The sequence below is a fragment of the Oryctolagus cuniculus genome, chromosome 7 (assembly GCF_964237555.1).
Source record: "Oryctolagus cuniculus chromosome 7, mOryCun1.1, whole genome shotgun sequence".
NCBI classification, from domain to species: domain Eukaryota; kingdom Metazoa; phylum Chordata; class Mammalia; order Lagomorpha; family Leporidae; genus Oryctolagus; species Oryctolagus cuniculus.
Window position 1 is genome coordinate 52,306,330 of NC_091438.1, and position 21,216 is coordinate 52,327,545.

Genomic DNA, 21,216 nt, shown 5'->3' on the forward strand with positions numbered 1-21,216 from the left:
GGAAGTTTCCTATCTTTTCTTCTTATGATCCAGTATCCTCACACACAATTTCTTCAACCACATCATAACTTCCAACCAATCATAACTCCCATTATCCTTGCCTGCTGTTTGGCTCCAATTCTATGGTCCAAATCATTATACCCATTCCTTGGGAAACCCTCAATTCCCTTCATCTCTTTCCACCATAATCATTTTTGCAAACCCTCTCCCAAGATGAACTGAATGATCCACCACTTCCATGTCTGTATCTTACCATCTAAATACTTTGGAGGGACTCACACAACTCAGCAGACTGGTTTCGTTTCAAGTTAACAACCTCAAAATTTCCAGCAATCTGTTAGCACGGGTAGAGTTCTAATACATTTCTTCATTATAAGCTTACCACTCTGGCTTCTGAGATGACTCTCACATCATCTTCCTTGTTCAAATATGCTAAATTTCACCTCTCTGATCTCAATTTATGATTTTGTCTATTGATTCATTTGAAAAAATAAGCACTTCCTCAATACAATCAAGGTCTCTCTTACATCCACACCCAGCCACCCATCCTCTCTTGCCTTTTTTTTTAAAATAAGATTTATTTATTTATTTATTTGAAAGGCAGAGTTACAGAGGCAGAGGCAGAGAGAGAGGTCTTCCATCCAATGGTTCACTCCTCAAATGGTCACCACAGCCAGAGCTGGGCTGATCTGAAACCAGGAGCCAAGAGCTTCTTCTGGGTCTCCCACACAGGTGCAGGACTTGGGCCATCTTCTACTGCTTTCCGAGTTCAAAGCAGAAAGCTGTATCAGAAGTGCAGTCGGGACTTGAACCTGTACCCATATGGGATGCTGGCACTGCAGGCAGTGGCCTTACCCGCTTCTCTTTTTAAACTAAGATATTGTCTCTCCTATCAAAGTCTAATCCTTGACACCTTCTCCTGACCTCATTCCATCTTACCTTCTCAAGAACTTTAGTCTCCCCACGCCCATGCCTTCAGTGTCTTTCCTTCTACTGGATCATTCCATTATCTTACAAACAGATTACCTTCTGACTTACACACATACCTATGTGGCTTGACTTCACCCCTCTTCATCTACACATCCACTAAACAATCCAGAGCTCTGGTTTCCCTTTATAACCAGATGTCTCAAAACAACTGTCCATACAAGTGATCTGCTTATCTTTTTTTAAATTGATTTATTTAGTTGAAAGATAGAGTTACAGAGAAAGGGAGAGATGAAAAGAAAGGTCTTCCATCTGCTGGTTCACTCCCCAAATGGCTGCAATGGCCAGAGCTGAGCTGATCCAAAGCCAGGAGCCAGGAGATTCTTTTGGGTCTCCCACGTGGGTGCAGGGCCCCAAACACTTGGGCCATCTGCTATTATTTTCCCAGGCCATAGCAAAGAGCTGGATTAGAAGAGGAGCATCTGGGACGTGAACATGTGCCCATATGGGATGCCAGCAACACAGGCAGAGTCTTAGCCCACTACACCATTATTGTATCACCTCCTTAGTTACTGCCTCCAAATGCCACTATAACTGTTCTTGTTAATGTTACCTACAACTGCCAATATTTGTCTTTGTGCCTCTTGCATTCCACCAGTTCTCTAATTTCATACTATATACTTTCCTCTGCCTTTTGAACTACTTCTCCACCTCTTTTGCTGGCATCTCTTCCTGTACCCAGTTGGTAAGTGTTGGAGTTCCTGGCACGATTTTGGGCTCAAATCTCATGTTTCTTAAGAATTTTCACCCAAAATGATTCATCTTTCCCATGCAATTGATTACTATCTCTATGCTACCCACACTTGAATTTGTAACTCAGCCAAATTTCTTTTCTTAGAAGAGAATTTCTGTATTCGGTAGTCTCCTTGACATCTTAGGGACATTGTAAATTTAACGTGACCACTAGTAACCATCTGCCCACCTTAAATGAAATCCATTTCTCACCCAATCTCCTCTGTCTCTTTAAATAGTCCCATTGGCCATCCAATTGCTCAAAAATCTGATGCATTATTTTCGATGTTCCTTCTTATTCATTCCTGACATGTAAAATTTCAACTCCTAAAGTTTCAACACTCAAAATATGTATCATATTTAGCTACTTGTCTCCACTCTGCCAGCATTGCAATCTGAGTTACTATTAAGTCTTATCTGAACAATTGCTGCAGTCTCCTTAGTCTGTTTTCCAGTCTTGCAGACTCATACTATTCTCCATTTCAAATTCGTTAAGTCTTCCAACTGAATTTTTAATAAAGCATAAGTGTGCCACCTTCACCTCCAAAGCCCCGGGTAACCTGACCCATGCCCTGCCTCCTACACCTCATTCTGGTCCTCTCTCTCCCTTGCTTGACGGTTTCCTGATGTATCAGGCTCTTTTCAGTCTCTTTGAACATACACCATTCCTTTATGCCTCGGGTCCTTCACACATACCCTACACCCTTTTTCTGCCTCGTAAATGGTTGTCAACTCATTTTTCAGGCTTTCTCTCAAGTGGCGCCACTGCAAAGAGGCCTTCTATCAACACCTTAGGGAAGAGTTCTCAACCATGTTTCTGCTATTCCATTTGCTTTTATCCTTCATAGCATTCATTCAAATTTGCAGTTACAGCCATTTGCTTATGTATCTATCTTTCCTCTCCTGCAGACTACGAGCTCAATGAGGCCGAATGCAGTGCTGTTTTAGGTACCAGTTTCCATCTGGTGCAGAGGGAAATGCTGGGCCCTATCAGCGTATACATCTTTCCTCGGTTCTCCTTGTTCCCCCGCCCAACCAAGGCTGTAAATTACACCTGCAGATCCACTGATATTTCCTTCTGCTGCTGAGGGAACCTGGCACAGAAATTGAAACTCATAAAAATATTCGTTGAACGAGTGAATGAGTAAATGAATACTGATAGCCCCACATTTTCAGAATTTGTGTTCTCTCGATTATTATTAAGATTTTTTGTGTCATTGAGGATAGACTGCAAAAGAAGTATGAAGTCTGACAAGCTTGACTTTCACAATGCTCCCCTTTCCTTGCAATGCCCTTCTTCCTGTCTGGTATGGAGCTGTTTACCTGAACCTTCACTGCCACCCCAGGGATGTATTCTTTTTATCTCTGCCCTCAGCTCTTCTAAGGTATTATTATTATTATTATTATTATTAATACTTGCATGTGTTCTATCCACATTGAACTTATCTTCATTTTCTAAAAATGATAGGGCTGTTTCATAGTCTGTGCCTGTCTCCACGCGAGGCTGTGAGTGACACCCACAGCCTCTACAGATGTTGCCCTGTGACATTGAGGCACAGGTGCTGGGAACAGAAGAGTTCACCATCAATGAGCCACAGATTCTGGGCACTTATGGAGAATCAGTGGGCACCACTGACACTACCTCTGGGTTTCAAAGCCAGACTGGATCTTCTGGAGCCCAAAATAGCCAGAAGCTGAGCAGAGTGAGGAAGCACTCCTCTGTCCTTCTGCACTCCATTCTGCTAACTGGGTGCCTGAGCAACAGTCTAATGCATCAGCTTTTTCAGAGTTGGACTTCAGGACTTTAGGGCAATAAATATGTGCCTAAGAAACTGCTATAATAATTTGCTTATTCTTTTCTCAAATTTTGTTGAGTGTGGAAAAATAAATAGACATATTCTAGATCTTCTGTTTTGCCAACTTAAGATCTTGCATTGCCACATTATTTGTCAATGAATAAACCAAAAGCATAACTACATTATGGAATAATACACAAAGTTTTTTGGCAATTATTTGAAAAGGAAAATTGGTGAAAATATTGAGTCTTTACAAAGTACGTAACAACCTGAGCATGCCTCCAAGAGTCTATAAAGAATTCATGTCACTAACTGATGTCTTGTGCTGATTCCATCTTTGAATGTATCAAATAACCATTGGCTATACCTGTACATTTTTAAAGTAGAATTATGACAAAAACAGCAATTTCTTAGTGTTAGGCTTACAAAACTAGGCTTTTAACTTTTAAAAGTGACCAGCCGGCGCCGCAGCTCAATAGGCTAATCCTCCGCCTGTGGCACCAGCACACCGGGTTCTAGTCCCGGTCGGGGTGCCGGATTCTGTCCCGGTTGCCCCTCTTCCAGGCCAGCTCTCTGCTGTGGCCTGGGAGTGCAGTGGAGGAAGGCCCAAGTGCTTGGGCCCTGCACCCACATAGAGACCAGGAGAAGCACCTGGCTCCTGGCTTTGGATCAGTGTGGTGCGCTGGCTGCAGCGGCCATTGTGGGGGTGAACCAACGGCAAAGGAAGACCTTTCTCTCTGTGTCTTTCTCTCTCTCACTGTCCACTCTGCCTGTCCAAAAAAAAAAAAATAAAAAAGTGACCAATACATTAAACCATGAAGAATATTATCAAGAAGATTTTAGAAGAAAAAACTACCATTTATATTTTCCTTTTTATTTTTTAATTTTTGTTTTGTTTTTAATGATCAGCCCCAGCTATCTCTGAGTCTCAGATAAAAGCTCACTGGGGTTGGGCTAAAAGGTAAACCTAAATTCCTGCACCACAATAGACTCAGAAAAATCCCTCAGCCCTGTCTCCAAACAACTGAGGTGGCTTATTTAGGCCAACCTCGATTCTGTTTTAGGTTGACTTCTCTTCCAGAAAGTTCTTTGTGTAAAAACATTCTGACATCCACCCTCCTGTCTTTATGCCTTATCACAGCTTAGCCTCAAGCTGGAATCTCTACCAGCTTGAAGAGTTTGAAGAATAAAAACTGAAAAATAAATAGGTAAACAAGTAATGGAATGAAATAAAAGAATTCATTCACGTGACAGTAGGAAAAACCATTCCTTTCCTTATTAACTACGTGATTTGAAGAAAAAGTATTCTCTCTTTCCAGATAATGGAAGATAAACTTAAGCTGGAAAAGGACAAAGGAAAAGCAAAATCTGCCAAGGAGAAGAAGACCCCAGCTCCCAAGGTTGCTAAAGGAAAGGGAAAGGATCAGCCCGAGGCCAGCACAATTGTGAAAAAGACCACCCAGTTAAAGCAGAGAGGAGAAGATGATGAGACCAAACATTACATTGGTCAGTGAGGTAGCTCCTGTTGGTTGCCTTCAGTTCTTACTTCAAGACCTGTTACATACCTTGACAAATAACTCCAGTAATTGTAAAACCATAAATCACTTACTCCCTGATGACACTCTAATAGAAAAGTATTTCTATTTGCAACCCATTTATGGTTGTAGTAAATATGTGTGTAGCATGTGTCTTGCGAGGCACCTGAATATGGTGCAAATAAAGGAAGAAGTAGCTGATGAAAGAGCCGATTCTTCCAGCACGGAGCTTACTGTCTTGTTGGGAACATAAAGGAAACTCAGACATAATTATAAGGCAAAGTAAAATGCTATTATTGTCATGAGTGAGTTACAGTAGTAAAAAAATGAGACCAGTTAATTTGAGACTTACACAGAGCACCTAGCTTTCTGATTCCAACTTTTCCCACTATCAATTTGTCCTAACTAGAGCACCTTTTTCTTTCATTTTAAATTATTGACATGAAAGTTATTTGTCCTAGGTAGCCACATGGAATTCATTGCTGCCTTCTCTTGACCCAAATGCTACTTACTATCTGTGTTGTATTTAAGTGAGATAATGGAGGGCTTTTACATCCTTTTCCCATTTACACCTTTGTTATGTCTCTGCTTGAAATCCACTAGTGTTAGAAGCACTGGTATTATGGATTCCATGGACAACAAGGCTTTGTTTAGCTATTGGGGGAAAATCATTGCTTAAAAGTTGAAAGTAGTACATCTGTTGTACTACTTATAAGTTGATTTCAGTGGGCTAATGTGAAATGTGATATTTTCATGTAAAGTGTATTATCAGTATTAAGGTACAATAATTATGTTCATCCCCTAGAATATCACACTCTAGAATAAACTTATATTTCAACAGTAATAAAATAGAATAACCAAGGCAAGATAGGGCAGAAACATTTTAGGAAAGTGCACAATGTCTATTTTAATTTAATGAAATAAATGCATAGTTGCTACATAATCTGTGCTCAGGATTCACAGTCAATGACGTAAGTACACACTATATCTTGGTAGGGAGCACGTCCATATCCAATATTTCCCTCTCCTGTAAACACCTCTACTTATAAAATACCACAAAGCTGCAGCTACTTGTAATTCAGGAGTAAAGCCAGATGTTGCTCAGAAGAGATTAGGACCAAAAAACTTATAGGCTAAACTCTGACAAACCCAAGCCCACGCTTTCTATGACCACAGCCCCATGTATGTTTGTCCTAGTCCACTTGTCTCATTTGCAAAAGTGATTTAATATTTTGTAAAATAGCCACCACCTTCTTCCTGGAAGGGCAATAATGAAAAACAGTCAACACGACTGCATTCCAGCCAAGTGGGCTCTTTCTGAGCAAGCCAGAGGGATTATAAACGCATGCATAATGTATGTTGCCATTGCACTGGCTGAGTGCAACCTGTTCTCTTTTACAATGACGGCTGCCCTTCTTTATGGTATTTTGAACAGACGATGAGCCAGATGATGGTGCCCAACATTACTTTATAGTTGTGGGCTTCAACAATCCTCAGCTATTAGCGATTATGACTGAGCTCGGCATTCCCATAACCAGCGTGATTAAAATATCTTCGGAGAATTATGAACCTCTGCAGACACACCTGGCAGCAGTTAGCCAGCAGCAGGAAGTTTTTCTTCAGCCTGAAGGTATGCAGTCCACTACACAACTCACTGAGACCTCCAGTATTACCCACTGTCCTTAAAGTACAAATAGACTTTGCTGTCCAAAACATAGTCTTATAATACACATGTTATTAAATCCTTTCAAGACTTTGATTTGCTGCTTATTCTGTTTGCACCAGCCAAGTGTCATAAATTTTGCAAATTAGAATCATACTGTGCATTAATATTTCTGCATAGCCCCAGGAAACATGGACTACAGTCCAGATTTGGTTATCTAGCTACGTTTCTCAGGAACATTTGATCTATAACTTCTAACTAAGACATGAGCTGTGTGGATTGCTGTTATTAATCTGCACTTGCAAAAGCCAGTCACCAAGTGGTCCAAAGGAGGACACAGCCTTGGATCCTTGCCCTGCTCTGCCACTGGCTTCTTATGACCAATCAGAGGGGTACTTTTTCTTCTAAGAGTAGAAGGTTGTGGGGTGACATAGCAACCACACCACATCTCAGCCATCTTGAGCCTTGAGGTCTGCATCTAAGGAAACCATGCTAGAGTACCAAAGGGAGAAGGAACCAAAAGCTGCTGTAAGTTCTATGTAACAAAACTGGGATTTAGTATAAGCCTCTGTTACCTGAAATCTTTCATTGCTTTTATTTATGCCATTATGTGATTGTTATTTATGCTGTCACTTTTATTGTTATTTGTTAATAATATCATTTGCACAGTGCATTGGAACTTACACAGCCACTTCCCAATTTCTATCACATTATATTTTTTGAATTGATGATCAAAATTAGAACTAGCTACCCATGATGATGATGATGATGATAATAATAATAATAGTTATTATATACAACAATGGGGACATGTCTCAGGACCAGGTTCAATGCAAAGGGCTCTAAGTACATTGATTCATGTAGTTTTCGCAACAACCCTAAGAAGCATATTTTATTATTTGCATTTTGCCAGAAAGAGTTCTGTCAGTCTAGTAGCCACAATTAAGTGAAAGAGTTAAAATCCCAACCCAGACTACTCCTGAAAAATGTCAATCTCAGAAATAAACTCCCCTTATTTCATAATTGTGTAGTTCTCAGAATTGTGAACATCTCAAAATTGCTTATTTACATTTTCCAATACTATGCACACACAGAATACAAATCTTGCACTGTATATGATTCACCACACCCACTTAAAGTAGGATTTAGAAATTCAACATTCTCATTTTATAGCATAAACATGTTGTTATTGTTAGATATTGAGGCTGAAATATTGAAGAAAGAGAATGACATAAAAGAACTTGAGACTTTCTGGAAGTACTTGGAACCAATCCTGAATAATGAGAAACCTGAAACAAATCTCTTTGATGTTGCTCGACTTGAATACATGGTCAAAGCAGCTAACTTTCCCTCTGACTGGTCAGACAACGAGATGATGGTTAGTACACGCCTCGGTGAGAATGTGTGGTTTTAACATGTGACACTGTGGCTCTAGTCACCACATTCATTCATCCCGCAGATATTGACTGAGCGCTGACTGCAGAATTTTGCTCTAGACCCTTTTGTGTTCAGGACAGTGATAACACTGGATTCCAATGGTGGTTACAGTCTAGTTCCATAGCTTTTAAGAAATGAGTTAATTACAAAAAAAATGTAGCAGAAGTAGATAAATAATGATGAATCTTTCATTTGGTGACATATGGCTTTATTTCATACCTCAACAATAATATTCTAGGAAGTAATTAGAATTTTATTCAAGTATAACTTAATTATTTTTAAAAGGTTTTATTTATTTGAAAGTCAGAGTTATATAGAGAGAGGGAGAGACAGGAAGAAAGATCTTCCATCCACTGGTACACTCCCCAGTTGGCCAAAAGGGGCAGGGCAGGGCCAGATGGAAGCCAGGAGCCAAGAACTTCATCTGGGTCTCTCACACAGGAAGCAGGAGCCCAAGGACTTGGGCCATCTTCTTCTGCTTTTCTCAGTCCATGAACAGGGAACTGGATCAGAAGTGGAGCAGCCAGGACTCAAAGTGGTGCCCATATAGGATGCCAGCATTGCAGGCAGTGGCTTTACCCACTATGCCACAACACTGGCCCCTAACATTTTGTTATCATAGAAACTGTTCAAATAGTAAATTTTATATTTTATTCCATCATATTTTCACATATCAGTTCAAGCACTGTTTTCCCACGTCTTTGTTTTTATTGCCGAATGTTTATCTTTGATATATTTGGCAAACAAGGTCTACCCCAAGGCTTGTTTGACCCTGGCCTGACAAGGAGCAGGCATTCCCTGATCCCTGCAGCTGAGGAGCTCCCAGAGAGGCCAGACTGAACTCGTGAAACAGAGAAGTGGTCAAGGTGCCACACAGCTAGGTGCTAAGCTACGTAAAACACAGTCTTAAGTTTTCTGTTAATTCAGAAAAAGAAGAGATGCTTGAAAAAGTAGTGAAAGCCAGATACAAGAGTTCTGGGGCTTGTTTTAATTGATTAAAAAAAAAAAAAAAAAAGCAGCTGGCAGTCTGAGAGGGAGGTAAAATCAAAGCCTGGAACTGTTTCTGTCCAAGGATAGGGTGCCCGTGACAATGGGCTGGAGCACAACGCTTCTGACTCAGAGAGCCCCCGGTTCTATTGCCCTGGGTTGGATGTGCACTTAGTGAAGTAAGAATGCTGAGGAGTGAAGCGGATTGGAACCCTGAAGGAGGGACAGGACTTAAAGAAGTGGCAATAAGTATTTTTTTGCGTTACAAAAACTCCACGTGAAAGGCCTAAGATGTCACCATGTGAAAACAGAATATTCAGGTCAGTGCTTTGCCAAAAGTAAAAGTAAACATTAGCCTTGTGCTGTATGTGGACAATGAAGCTGAACACAGAGAAGTTGCTGCTTAAGGCAGAGCCACTTCTAAGCAAGGTTCTAGTCTCCCTCTGACTTTGCCTCTTCCCACCCCTGCATCTAGATGTGGTTAGCAGTCCTGCTTTGTCCTTCACTCTCCTTCTTCTTAAACCTGAGCTCAGAAAATGGCCTGCTTTCCTCTGTCTTTCATTGCTTCATGTCAAATTAAGTATTATTTCATTGTCCCAGAGACACCAGTATTCTAAGTAACATAACCCTGTGAACATTCCATTCTGTTTTATTGAAATTTTTATTTTACCCAACAAATGGGAGGTATATTTAGGGAAGTAGCACTTTCCTTGGGACCTTGAAGTTCCACTTTGAAGACACCTTTCTACCCTTTCTCTCTTGTAGGCCAGCTCTTTTCCAAAGCACAAAGAATCTATGGTTGATAAAACCCACGTCCACATATTTGCATTTTAGAAAATTCCCTACTCTCATTTGGGCCATGACCTGACTGCATGCCTCCTCAAGAATATGTGTGTGTTTTTGGAGGGTCTAGGAGTCCCCAGCCTCCCAGCTGCATTCAGTGGAGGCTTCTTCCCGAGACCTTCCAGGCCTTCTGCTCCTGTTCTAGCCAGGCCTCCTCTTGTGTGTCTTCTCACTCTCCAGTGAAAAACTGAAATGTACTGAGCCCCAGATAGAGTACATTCTGTAGCATCATTAGGACATATGTATGAATATCATGGTATATACAAATGCAACTTCCAAAGACCCAGTGCCGTTCCCAGCATCCTGCTTCCTGCTCTAGTGTCCACAATTTCCTGTTCATTAGAAGACATCAACTGCTCCATTTTAAAGAAAATAATAGTGACTGCATTTTTACTTATTTTTTAATAAAATGTGGCACATTTTCAATTGCAATTCAAGTTTGGAAAAATATTTTCATTGAAAAGTTGTCACCAGCATAGTTGAAATACTGATTATGGTCAAATATCCCTGACATCAGAACTAGAAGCTTAATGTCCAGAATGTCTAGTTGGCCCATGAAGGAAATTGTCAGCAATGAAAATGTTCAGCTGTCTAGAGACCCAGCTGGGGCTGTGCTGCCCAGTTGTTCCCACTGGTATCCTATGAATCAATTTGCAAGTATTTTTTTAGAGATTTACTTATTTATTTGAAAGTCAGAGTTACACATAGAGAGGAGAGGCAGAGAGAGAGAGAGAAAAAGAGAGAGAGAGATGTCTTCCATCTGCTGGTTCACTCCCCAGTTGGCCGCAATGGCCAGAGCTACGCAGATCGGAAGATCAGAAGCCAGGAGCCAGAAGCTTCTTGTGGGTCTCCCACATGGGTGCAGGGTCCCAAGGACTTAGGCCATCTTCTACTATTTTCCCCTGCCATAGCAGAGAACTGGATTGTAATTGGAGCAGCCAGGACTTGAACTGGCGCCCCTATGGGATGCCGGCACTGCAGGCGGTGTCTTTACCCACTACACCACAATGCCAGCCCCAATTTGCAAGTATTTATTGAACTTCATCTTCATGCCAGGACTTAGAGCCCAGGCATGCTTCTACATTATAGCATTTGGGTGTAAAGGGTCCAATATTGGGATAAGGGGAAAGGAGAGGCTTGAAAAAGTTTTCACAATAAAGTCACATTCCAAAAGAAAAGGCCATTGGGTTCAATGTTGAAGAACAAAGTTCATTTTAAAGTAGAATCACTTAATAAACATAAAAGTGATAAATTTTCTTATAATAGAAATAGGTCAAATACATGCTGTTTCACTCTCAGCCTTATCCGTAAGTTGATAATGGCCTCACATCCCAGATGGGAGCCAGCCAAGGAACCCTTCTTCCTCTTTGGATGGAAAGAAGCATTTGCAACCTTTAGCTGCAAACAGGCAGGCTTTATTTCTGCTGAACCATGGTAATGAAAGCCTTACACCAAATAAATGCCCATTGAGATATGCTAACTGCCCGAGTAAGACATCTGCAACATCTCAAGTTAAGACCCTGGTTGCTGAAATAATTTGCTGGCCTTTAGCACATAATTCACTGTTTGATTTTTAAAGACGAATTAACTAGAGTAAGCTCAGGAGTCATTGGGCAGAAGATTTACCATATTTCCTAGAAATACAAACCAAAACATCTCTATGCCAGAATTTAGACAAGGAGCACCAGGTTGAAGCAGAACTGGAAATCTTCAGTCTTAATGTGGGCAGGTGAAGCCAGATGAGTAGGTGTCCCTTAATGATGGGCAGAGCTGAGTCCTTCTCTGGACTTCTGCCAGGCCACTGTCTGCTGGCCCCACAACAAGTTCCCTCATCTGACCTCACTTCATCTCAGACATTGGAGCAGCCAGTTTCATCCTTCTTTGCTTCCTAGTAGTCCCAGCATCCACAGTATTGACCCACTTCTGGAAATGAAAGTAATAGCTACATCTGATCTACAACTGGCTTGCCCACCCATAAAACTTGCATTAGTCTACAAAGATTCCTTAGTGTTTTTTCCTTAATGGTAACACAGGTGAAAGGAAAGAAGGGAGGCAAGGCAGAAAGGAAGAAATATTGATTGCACACACACTGCAGTGTACTCGGGTAGATGATACACGAAGCAGAGCAAGTGAGAATATCAAAGTCCCTTACATGTTGTAGGAATAGAGATACTAAGAAAGTAGGCCACTTTGCTGAAACTGACAGTCTGCATTATGGCGAACAGGAAGAACAGAGAAGAGTTCCCAAATGAAGACTTGGTCACCACAGCTGGCTCCAGGGGCTGGGGATTCAAGTTTGCTACCCTGTTAAAAGATGATAGGTTTATCTGTTAAGGGAGCTATGAACAATATATCTGGTTTTAATAGTATGAAACTAGTAACTAATTGTCATTAATTCTCTCACCTGCAGCTGGAATTGGGCACTGAAATATTTGAAAACATTGCATGTTTGATGTATGACACTCTGGATTGGAAAAGGCAACACCAACACTATTTGGAAAACATGCAGCTTATTAATGTCCCACAAGTCGTTAATGAGAAATCTATCTTGGAAGTCACACCGATTCCTGAGGTAGGCATGGGGTCAGAGGTCTTTAGTGAGCTGAAAGCCTAACTGAAAAATGTGATGAATACCATGAAAGCAGTCAGCTTAGACTGCAGTAGAAGCAATAAAAATAAATAAATAAAAATAAAAAAAAAAAAGGGCATCTCACCAGTCTTGGGGAGGAGTAAGGTGAAGAGAAGGGACTCAGAAAATTTTGGGGTCAATGATGTGGTGAAGGCTGACTCTGACTTTGCAAAGGGAAAGCCTGCTGGGGGAAAGAGACCGAGCAGAGTGATATTCTCAAGAAAGAGGCAACAATGTAAAAAGAAATGGAGGTCAAAGACAAGTATTATCCTGGCACAAGCCAGGATCCATGGGGTAAGTGCAGTGTTCCCAGGCTACCTGTACAAAGTGGAAACCCACAGCATGAACTAAAGCTAGAGAGGTGGGGGCCAAATCATGAATATCCTTTGGCTGCAGAGTCTGAGTTTTACCTTGAAGGGAATGGAGAACCACTGCAGGGTTTTTAAGTGGGGAGAACGGCATGACTCAGTTGTCACCCGAGGAAGCCAACCTTTCAGACTCAGTGCGCCATCACCATATCACCTCCCCCGCAATTGCTCAGTGGGCTGTTAGGAGGAATTGAATGATAAACTATACCTATTGGCTGCTTTCCTTCATGTGGAAAAAAAGCCCTTTTCTTTTATCTTGGTATTAGCAGATTATTTTATAGTGTGAACATAATTTTACACTCTCAACTTGCTATTGGCTCAATCCCATGATACCAGCATTTGATAAGAGCATGTCTCAGCTGGGCATCTCAGGTGTTTCTTTTCAATGATTCTTCTTTTAGGCTGCACAGTCTGCTGCTCCAGCCCCTGGAAAGAAGAAAGCACAACATGAAGAACCGCAGGCCCCACCACCAGGCATGTATGAAGTCCATTGCTGGAGGATCAACACCATGAGCTGGCACTTTAAGGAATAATGACTGCCGACAATATTGCTCTCATCCACTCCTCTCTCTATAGCTCCTCCATCTATTAGTGCATGGTCATAGTTTGAATTTATGCAGACAATTTATAGATAGAAGAAATAGGGAATATATCTTAGTTGGACAACGATATTTTCTCTATTTCACAGTGTCTTTTGCCATCACAACTGAAGTAGACATGAGATATTACAATGATTTGCTGAATCCAGTTCCAGAGGAATTCATTTCTGTGCCCCTGATACTGCATTGTATACTAGAACAGGTGGGTACACTCTGAGGCTTTTTCCCAGGTGGTAATCTTAAGTACAGCATGTCATCTCTCCCTATTCCCATTTTTTTTACAGTATTCTAAAATTACACTCATAATATTTGGATGTATCCTCCTTTCTGAATATTAGACTATTTCAGATAAAACTGAAGTTTGATCATCTGCTTCAAGCCTCTTATTCTTGCTGTGCACTGGAACAGTTTATATGACATTCCCTGAAACTTTGGTATATCACATCCTTAAAACTACCTGTGTCTAGCGTCATTTTAACAGAAGAGGAAGAGAACATGGACAAGTAGGTGGGGTGGTTGATGGTCTTTATCTTTTTTAAGACTTATTTATTTATTTGAAAATCAGAGTTACAGAAAGAGAAGGGGAGAGAGAGAGAGAGAGATTTTCCACCTACTGGATCACTCCAGAGATGGCTGAAATGGCCAGGGCTGGGCCAAGCCAAAGCCAGGAGCTAGGAGCTTCTTCCAGGCCTTCTATTTGGATGGCAGGGCCCAAGCATTTGGGCCATCCTTCATGGCTTTTTCTCAGGCTCATTAGCAGAGAGCTGGATTGAAGGAAGGGCAGCCAGGACACGACCCGGTGCCCATGTGGGATGCTGGCATCATACCTGCTATGCCACAACTCCAGCGCCATCTTTATCTTTTTTGAAAACATTTATTTTTTGTTTTATTTATATAAAGGGAAAAAATTTCATGTGTTTAATATATACAGTTTTAAAAGCATAATAATACTCCCACTCTACCCTCCCTCCCACCCTCCTCCTTCTTTTCTTATTTTTCTTTTAATTTTTACAATGACATACTTTCAACCTACTTTATAATCACAAGCTTAACTCACCACTAAATAAAGAGTTCAGCAAGTAGTAAGCAGAAAAATCACTGTTCCTCAAGAGTATAGACAAGGGCTATAACTAATAATCAAATCTCAAAATGTCAGTTTTATTGATATATGCTACTTTTTATTGGCACTCTGTATATTACCATATCAGGGAAAACATGTTATTGTCTTTATTGGGACTGGGTTATTTCACTAAGAATAATGGTCTCCAGTAGCATCCAGTTTGTTGTGAAAGACAGTATTTCACTTTTTGCAGGTGGGTAGTTTACCATAGTGTATATGTACCACCATTGCTTTATCCCACCATGAGTTGATAGACATCTGAGTTGATTTCATGTCTTAGCTGTTGTGAGTTGAGCTGCTGTGAACATGGAAGTGCAGATAACTCTTTCAAGTGCTAATTTTATTCCCTGTGGGTGAATTTAACGATCTTTAAAATATCTTTTGTACTTACATGTTTAGTTAAATTTTTCTACTTCTGAGACCAATTTTAGACTTTAGTATAATTCTAATAAATATGCCCATTTTATTGGTATTTTGAATACAATGCAAGGCTCTTTATACTAGTCACTTAAATGCATTTTGCAATTTCCTCTCTATCTGATTTTGATCCCTTTCTTGTGACTGATGTTATTTATTTGTGCCCTTTGTTTATTTTTTGCTTGTTTGTTTTTGACTGTTAATGATATATCTATTGTATAACGAGTACTCAAACAGTATATTTCACTTTGTGTTTCTATGGGGGTGCAAACGACTGAAATCTTTACTTAATGTACACTAAACTGATCTTCTGTAAAAAAAAAAAAAAAAAAAGAAAGAAAGAAATTATCAATTCCCAACTTGACTCTCACTGGGATTAAACATGACAATAGGTCTGATCTGATTTCATCATCATTTAAAAAAAATCATCTATTATTTTTCACTTTATGTTTCTGTGTGGGAGCAAACTGTTGAAATACTTACTTAAGGTATACTAAGCTGATCTTCTGTATATTAAGATAATCGAAAATGAATCTTGATGTGAATGGAAGGGGAGAGGGAGTGGGAAAGGGGAGGGTTGTGGGTGGGAGGGACGGTATGGGGGGGGAAGCCATTGTAACACATGAGTCGTACTTTGGAAATTTATATTCATTAAATAAAAGATTAAAAAAAAAAGAATCAGTTTCATTTCATTTATAAACTTTTCACTTTTATATTAATTTATTGATTTATCTTTATTATTTTCATCTTTCTACTTTCGTTGGGCTTATTTGTACTTCATTTTAATTAAAAGCTTACTTCACTTATTTTCAGTCTCTGGCTTTACTTGCCTCTTGAGTGTTTCTTTAGCTCCATCTGGAAGCTTTCAATATATTTCATTCTAAATCTGATATATATATATATTAACCTGTGAATTATTTTCATTTCTACCATTTATTGTTGATTTCTAGTTTTATTGCATTATAGTCAGTAAACAGTCTGAAAATTAACAATTTAAAATCTACCATTTCCTGTGTGACCTGATGCATCCTGATGGTATATGGTCAATTTTTGTGAATGTTCTATGTGTATTTGAAACGTTTCTTATTCATGGTGATGGATACATACATGTATACATACATACACACATACAGAGAGATACCAGGCATCCTTCCACACACTTTCAATGCATTAATTAATGTAATCCTCAAAACAATCCTGTTAAGCAGCAACAATTTTTATCCCTTCATTTTAAATAGAATGAAATGAGCATAAAAAGGTTAAGTAGCTTATTCGAGTAGTAACTGGCAGAAAGGACTTTAGAACTTAGGCAATCGGTGCAAAGTATTTTATACGCATTGCTCCATTGTTATCTTCCTTCTAGTGCTGCTGCTAAGAAATCTAATGTCAAACTTATACTTTTTCCTTTTTTGGTAATCAGTGTTTTTCTCTTTCTAGCAGCCATTAGGGTTTTCTTTTTATAATGGAAAACACAGGACTATGTCTAAAGATGGCTTTGTTTCATCATACATGTCATTATGATCTAAAGAAATCATAATCTGGTTTCAGAGCAAAATTAAAACTCCCTCTGCTCTCCCATAAAGGTCATAAAAATGTGACTCTGTACTGTATCTGTCATCTCACCTCCTACCCGCCCCCTCCGTGTGTTCTTCCCCCTCCTCACCCACCCACAAACACAAAGTATTTGTCTTCTATATAGTTTCCCCCTCACCTATTGCCTGATTCCACCTCAACGCTGTACTCAGACTTATCCTAGCGAGCTTTCTGCCTAGTGGATACCTCCTGTGGTCCAGTTTCTAGGGAGAGTGACAGTCCTTGGATGGGTCCTCTGACTCTCTGATCTAAAGGAGCCCCACAGCACACATAGGGCACTTTCTACTGCACTGCCTTGCTTTATTCTCTCACCAACAGCTGCTCTCTTTTAAATGTATTTATTGGCTTTGTTTCTTACCTTCCTTTTCCCACTGGAATGAAAGCTCCACGCAAGCAGGAACTTAAGTCAGCTTTTCCTGTTCATATCTGTGTGCTCAGCACACAATAGCCATTCCTAAGCCATAGTAGCCAATGAACACGTATTTTCTGAATTCATGAGCAGATTCTGAGGCAGTCTTATGTCTTCAAACATTCCTTGCCTTTAAAGTTTCTTTCTTTAAAAATTAAATTTATATTTATTTATTTATGTTATTTTATATACAGTTTTCTCTTTGGGAATTCCAGATTTTTTGTGGGGAGGGGAGAATTCCAGCTTAACTTCCTATTAGCTCTTTCTTCAGTGGAGTCCAGCCTGCCATTTAAGTTTTGGTTTAGCATTAGCATTTCCAATTTGTCAACTCTCTAATTTTTTCCACAATTGCCTATACTTTTTCCTACTTCATGAATGTGGCACCTTTATCTTTCTCTCTCAAAACATAAAATGGTAATTAAGATCCTTTTTCACACTCTGTTACCTCTGTTAGTTCCAATAGACTTTTCTTCAAATGCTGACTACCTTAGATTTCTAACCAATTAGGTAAGAACACTATTATTGGCCTTTAATTATCCCATAAGCTTTTTGTAAGACCAATAATTTATTATACCAGTAAATTTATAGAAGCTCAAAAGCCCCAAAGAGCTTACAGTATAGTATCATCATTTTATTTATCTTGTTTTTATATTCAATTTGACTCAAAGAAACATTTATTAATCATCTACTGAGTCCCAGGTATCAAACAAGATAGTTTTTGACCTTAGTGCCTGAGAAATAAAAGACTCCCAGTAGATACATATATATAGAATGAATACAGGCTTAATAGTAAGGAGATGAAAAATAATTAAATGTTGGTACAATGGGAAGACAGTTCACAGGATGGGATATTCGAGGTGAATATTTAGTACACGGAAGCTGTGAGTGGTCTTTCATGATGGACTGAGTCCTTGAGAATGTTGGAAGATACAAAGCAGAAGTGATGAAAGACTCTTCCTAAAGATGGGTGTTTTATAAATGGTAAAGAATATGAGGCTCTTTTTTATTCTAGAATAGTGATTCTCAGCAGGGGGCTATTTTGCCTTTCAGAGGACATTTGGAAATGTCTGGGGATACTTTTATACTTTTTTTGTTATCACAGCTGGAAGAGTTCTACTAGCATCAAATGAGTAAAGGCGAAAGATGCTGCTAGATATTCCACAGTACACAGGATCTAATCCAAAATGTCACTAATGCCAAGGCTGAGAAACCTTGTAGAAGGATGTAAAATCATGAGGATGATTATAGGGTTCAGGGTAAAGACAAAAAAACTATAATTTAGGTGCCTATCTTGATTAGATTCCAACCTCTTTTCCTCTTCTACTATGTAAAATTGGACACGGCATTTAATTTTTGTAGACCTCACTTTCCCACACAAGGGAGACTGTTATCTATTACTGATCTCATCATCTTACAACTTCTCTGTTCTTGAAGAAAGAATCAGGACTTGGCCTAAAGCCCTGTTCCTTCACTCAAGAGTCTTGCGCTTGGGCAAGCCATCTAACTTCACTCACTCCAGTTTTTTCCTTTATAAGATGGAAAGTATCTACTGCACAGGATTTCTGTGAGGCTTGCATGAGATAATGTGTATGATGTTCTATACTGCACTGGCATGTGGCAAGAACTCAATAACTATTATTGAACCCAAAGCTGTATGAGCTTTGTTTTTAGCGATTTAAGAAACTTTCAACTTGTACCACAGTAAAGTTTATTGTTTACAATTTGTATTGTATGTTGTACATTTTAATACAAGTATAAAATTAAATCTACTTTCATGCTTGGATTGCTAACATTTTTCCTTTTATTTTTGTAGTCATTATAGTTTCCTGAGGCTTTATAATGTCTGGTCCTTTAGTGTTAGAACGTGCCTTGCTGTTACTATGAGTAACAGAAATACAAGAAAGAAAATACAAAAATAAAGAGATGATCTTTAAAGCAGTTCCTGCCAATGGTTTATCTCAATAGGTTGTGGCAACTGAAAAAGATCTTGCACCTCCAAGCCTGGTGGAGCCACGCCCCAGAGAAGATGGATTAGATCACAGAATTGCAGCTCACATCGTGTCCATTCTGCCCTCGCTCTGCCTCTCCGAGAGGGAGAAAAAGGTCAGGTAGCAGGACAGAGGTGAAGAGCTTTTATGCTTTGAAAAAGGATGTGTTTTCTCCTGAAGTCAACATTATTTCCATTTGAATAGAATCTCCATGAAGTGTTCTTACCTGGAAAAGAGAATGGCAAAGCAGTGTCCACAGGCCCCCTCCTGGTGAACTATCATGATGTACACGCCCTCAGGAAGTACGCACTGAAGGTAACAACACTTCTGACATTAAGGAGAAGTGAGATGAGAAGGTAAAATGACCCTTTCCAGGGAATCTTTGTTTAGGTAACTTTACCAACTTTAATTAAAATTTAATGTTCAAAGTGGATTCCTGCTTGGGATCTAGGAAAATGGACATAAATAAGGGAGATATCACAACCTCAAAGAAAGCATACCCAATTATAGAGGTCCAATCAATGACTAAATTACTTGTGACTACCAAAAATTTGCACCAAAGCCTCATAGTTATCTGACTTAAATATATTTATATATATATATATATATATATATATATATATATGTTAAAAAAAAAAAAAAACTGGTGGACCCCAGGAACAAAATCTCAGCACAGAGAGATGAATTCCCATATATACAAGACTTTGGCAATTTGTCACTGTGAATGAAGAATCTGGCATTTTTAGGCACAGGGAACTTCTAGCAAACTGAGAACTAGGTTTTTTGACCTTCAGCAAAATACCAACAGTTTGTCTTTCCCAATTATCATTGATTTCCCCTGTTCCCCAATAATGAGAGCCAAGGTATCATGTTTAGCCTTCTCCATATGCATAAGGCATTTGACAGCCTAATTTAATGTCTTCTGTCATATTGCTTTTTTCATCAGGACCAAAAGAATTTTGACCCAGTTCAAATTGAGCAGGAGATGCAGTCCAAGTTACCACTGTGGGAATTCCTTCAGTTCCCTCTGCCCCCACCTTGGAACAACACAAAACGTCTAGCTACCATCCATGAGCTTATGCACTTTTGTACAAATGGTGAGTGTGTTGCCTTGTCTTAGCTTAAACTCTTTTCAATTAATAGTCACACGTGTCTCTTAAAATTCCATGCTTATTTGCAAAAAGGTTTTTGATTATTGAAAGGACATTCAGAGGTCAAGGTAGGTAGTTTGGTTGACTGTAACTCTCTTTTCTTGAAAAATATCATTAGCAGGGGTATGAAAGCTATGAAGCATAACATCTTTGATTTGATGCAGGGTAGTTCTTTCCACGGTGTCTTCTTAGCCAGAATTAGCCCTTTCTTTCCTCCCTCTCCCACTTTTCTATCCCACATCCTCCTGTTGACGACATTGGAGGTGATGTATTAATGCTATGCCTCTTAAGATGAATAGAAGTTGAAATATATTTTTAAATTTAAAAATAAAAACAAAACTCCCATCCCAAGATACCGTAGTCCTTTTCCAAGACAATGCCATTCTCCCCTCCATTGCATCACCACTGCTGCATCCCCTTGTCACCATTGCAAATTACACATATTATCTGGAAAGTGGCAGAGCAAGTCTGCCCAAGCAACTTTGTCCCAATTCAGAGACGTCCATCCTCGAATTTTCAATTTACATTTTATGTCCCTTGGTTGCAGCCACCCACAATGAATACAAAAAAATATCTTAAAGAAGTTTAGTACTACTTAAAGGGAACTTAAGTGTCCTGCCTTGTGTCCAGTATGAATCACTATATCAGACATAATATTGAATTATATTTTAAATATGTCTCTATGGATCAATCTATCTGTACCAAGAAAAAAGATGAAAACATCACATTCTAATTAAGATAACCATTGATTGATGCTGTGTAGTAGATAGCAAATTCACAGACTATGGGTGTGCCCTATCATTAAGAACAAAGAGGAAGAAACGAATTCCACCAAATCCCTGTCTCTTAAGAGGGAAATTAAGTTTCAGAACCCCATTTTGTTGATAATGCTGAAGTTTGGTATTTCATTCATGTGTTCACACAATGAGGAAACTCCAGCTGCTCCTGTGTTAGAAGCACTG

The 21,216-nt window shown here is 39.4% G+C and overlaps 1 protein-coding gene across 3 annotated transcripts in view; it reads left to right on the forward strand.

The window, feature by feature from the left end:
• The window catches only part of SPAG17 (sperm associated antigen 17), a 274,935-nt gene that overhangs the window by 79,899 nt on the left and 173,820 nt on the right, over window positions 1-21,216 (forward strand). For all 3 annotated transcript variants that reach the window (XM_051857350.2, XM_051857351.2, XM_051857352.2), the window contains 9 exons: window positions 4,835-5,021; window positions 6,486-6,680; window positions 7,910-8,091; window positions 12,391-12,552; window positions 13,379-13,451; window positions 13,666-13,778; window positions 19,081-19,218; window positions 19,308-19,418; window positions 20,050-20,200. In XM_051857350.2, coding sequence (XP_051713310.2) covers window positions 4,835-5,021; window positions 6,486-6,680; window positions 7,910-8,091; window positions 12,391-12,552; window positions 13,379-13,451; window positions 13,666-13,778; window positions 19,081-19,218; window positions 19,308-19,418; window positions 20,050-20,200 — 1,312 coding nt within the window. The remainder of the gene's footprint in view (window positions 1-4,834; window positions 5,022-6,485; window positions 6,681-7,909; window positions 8,092-12,390; window positions 12,553-13,378; window positions 13,452-13,665; window positions 13,779-19,080; window positions 19,219-19,307; window positions 19,419-20,049; window positions 20,201-21,216) is intronic.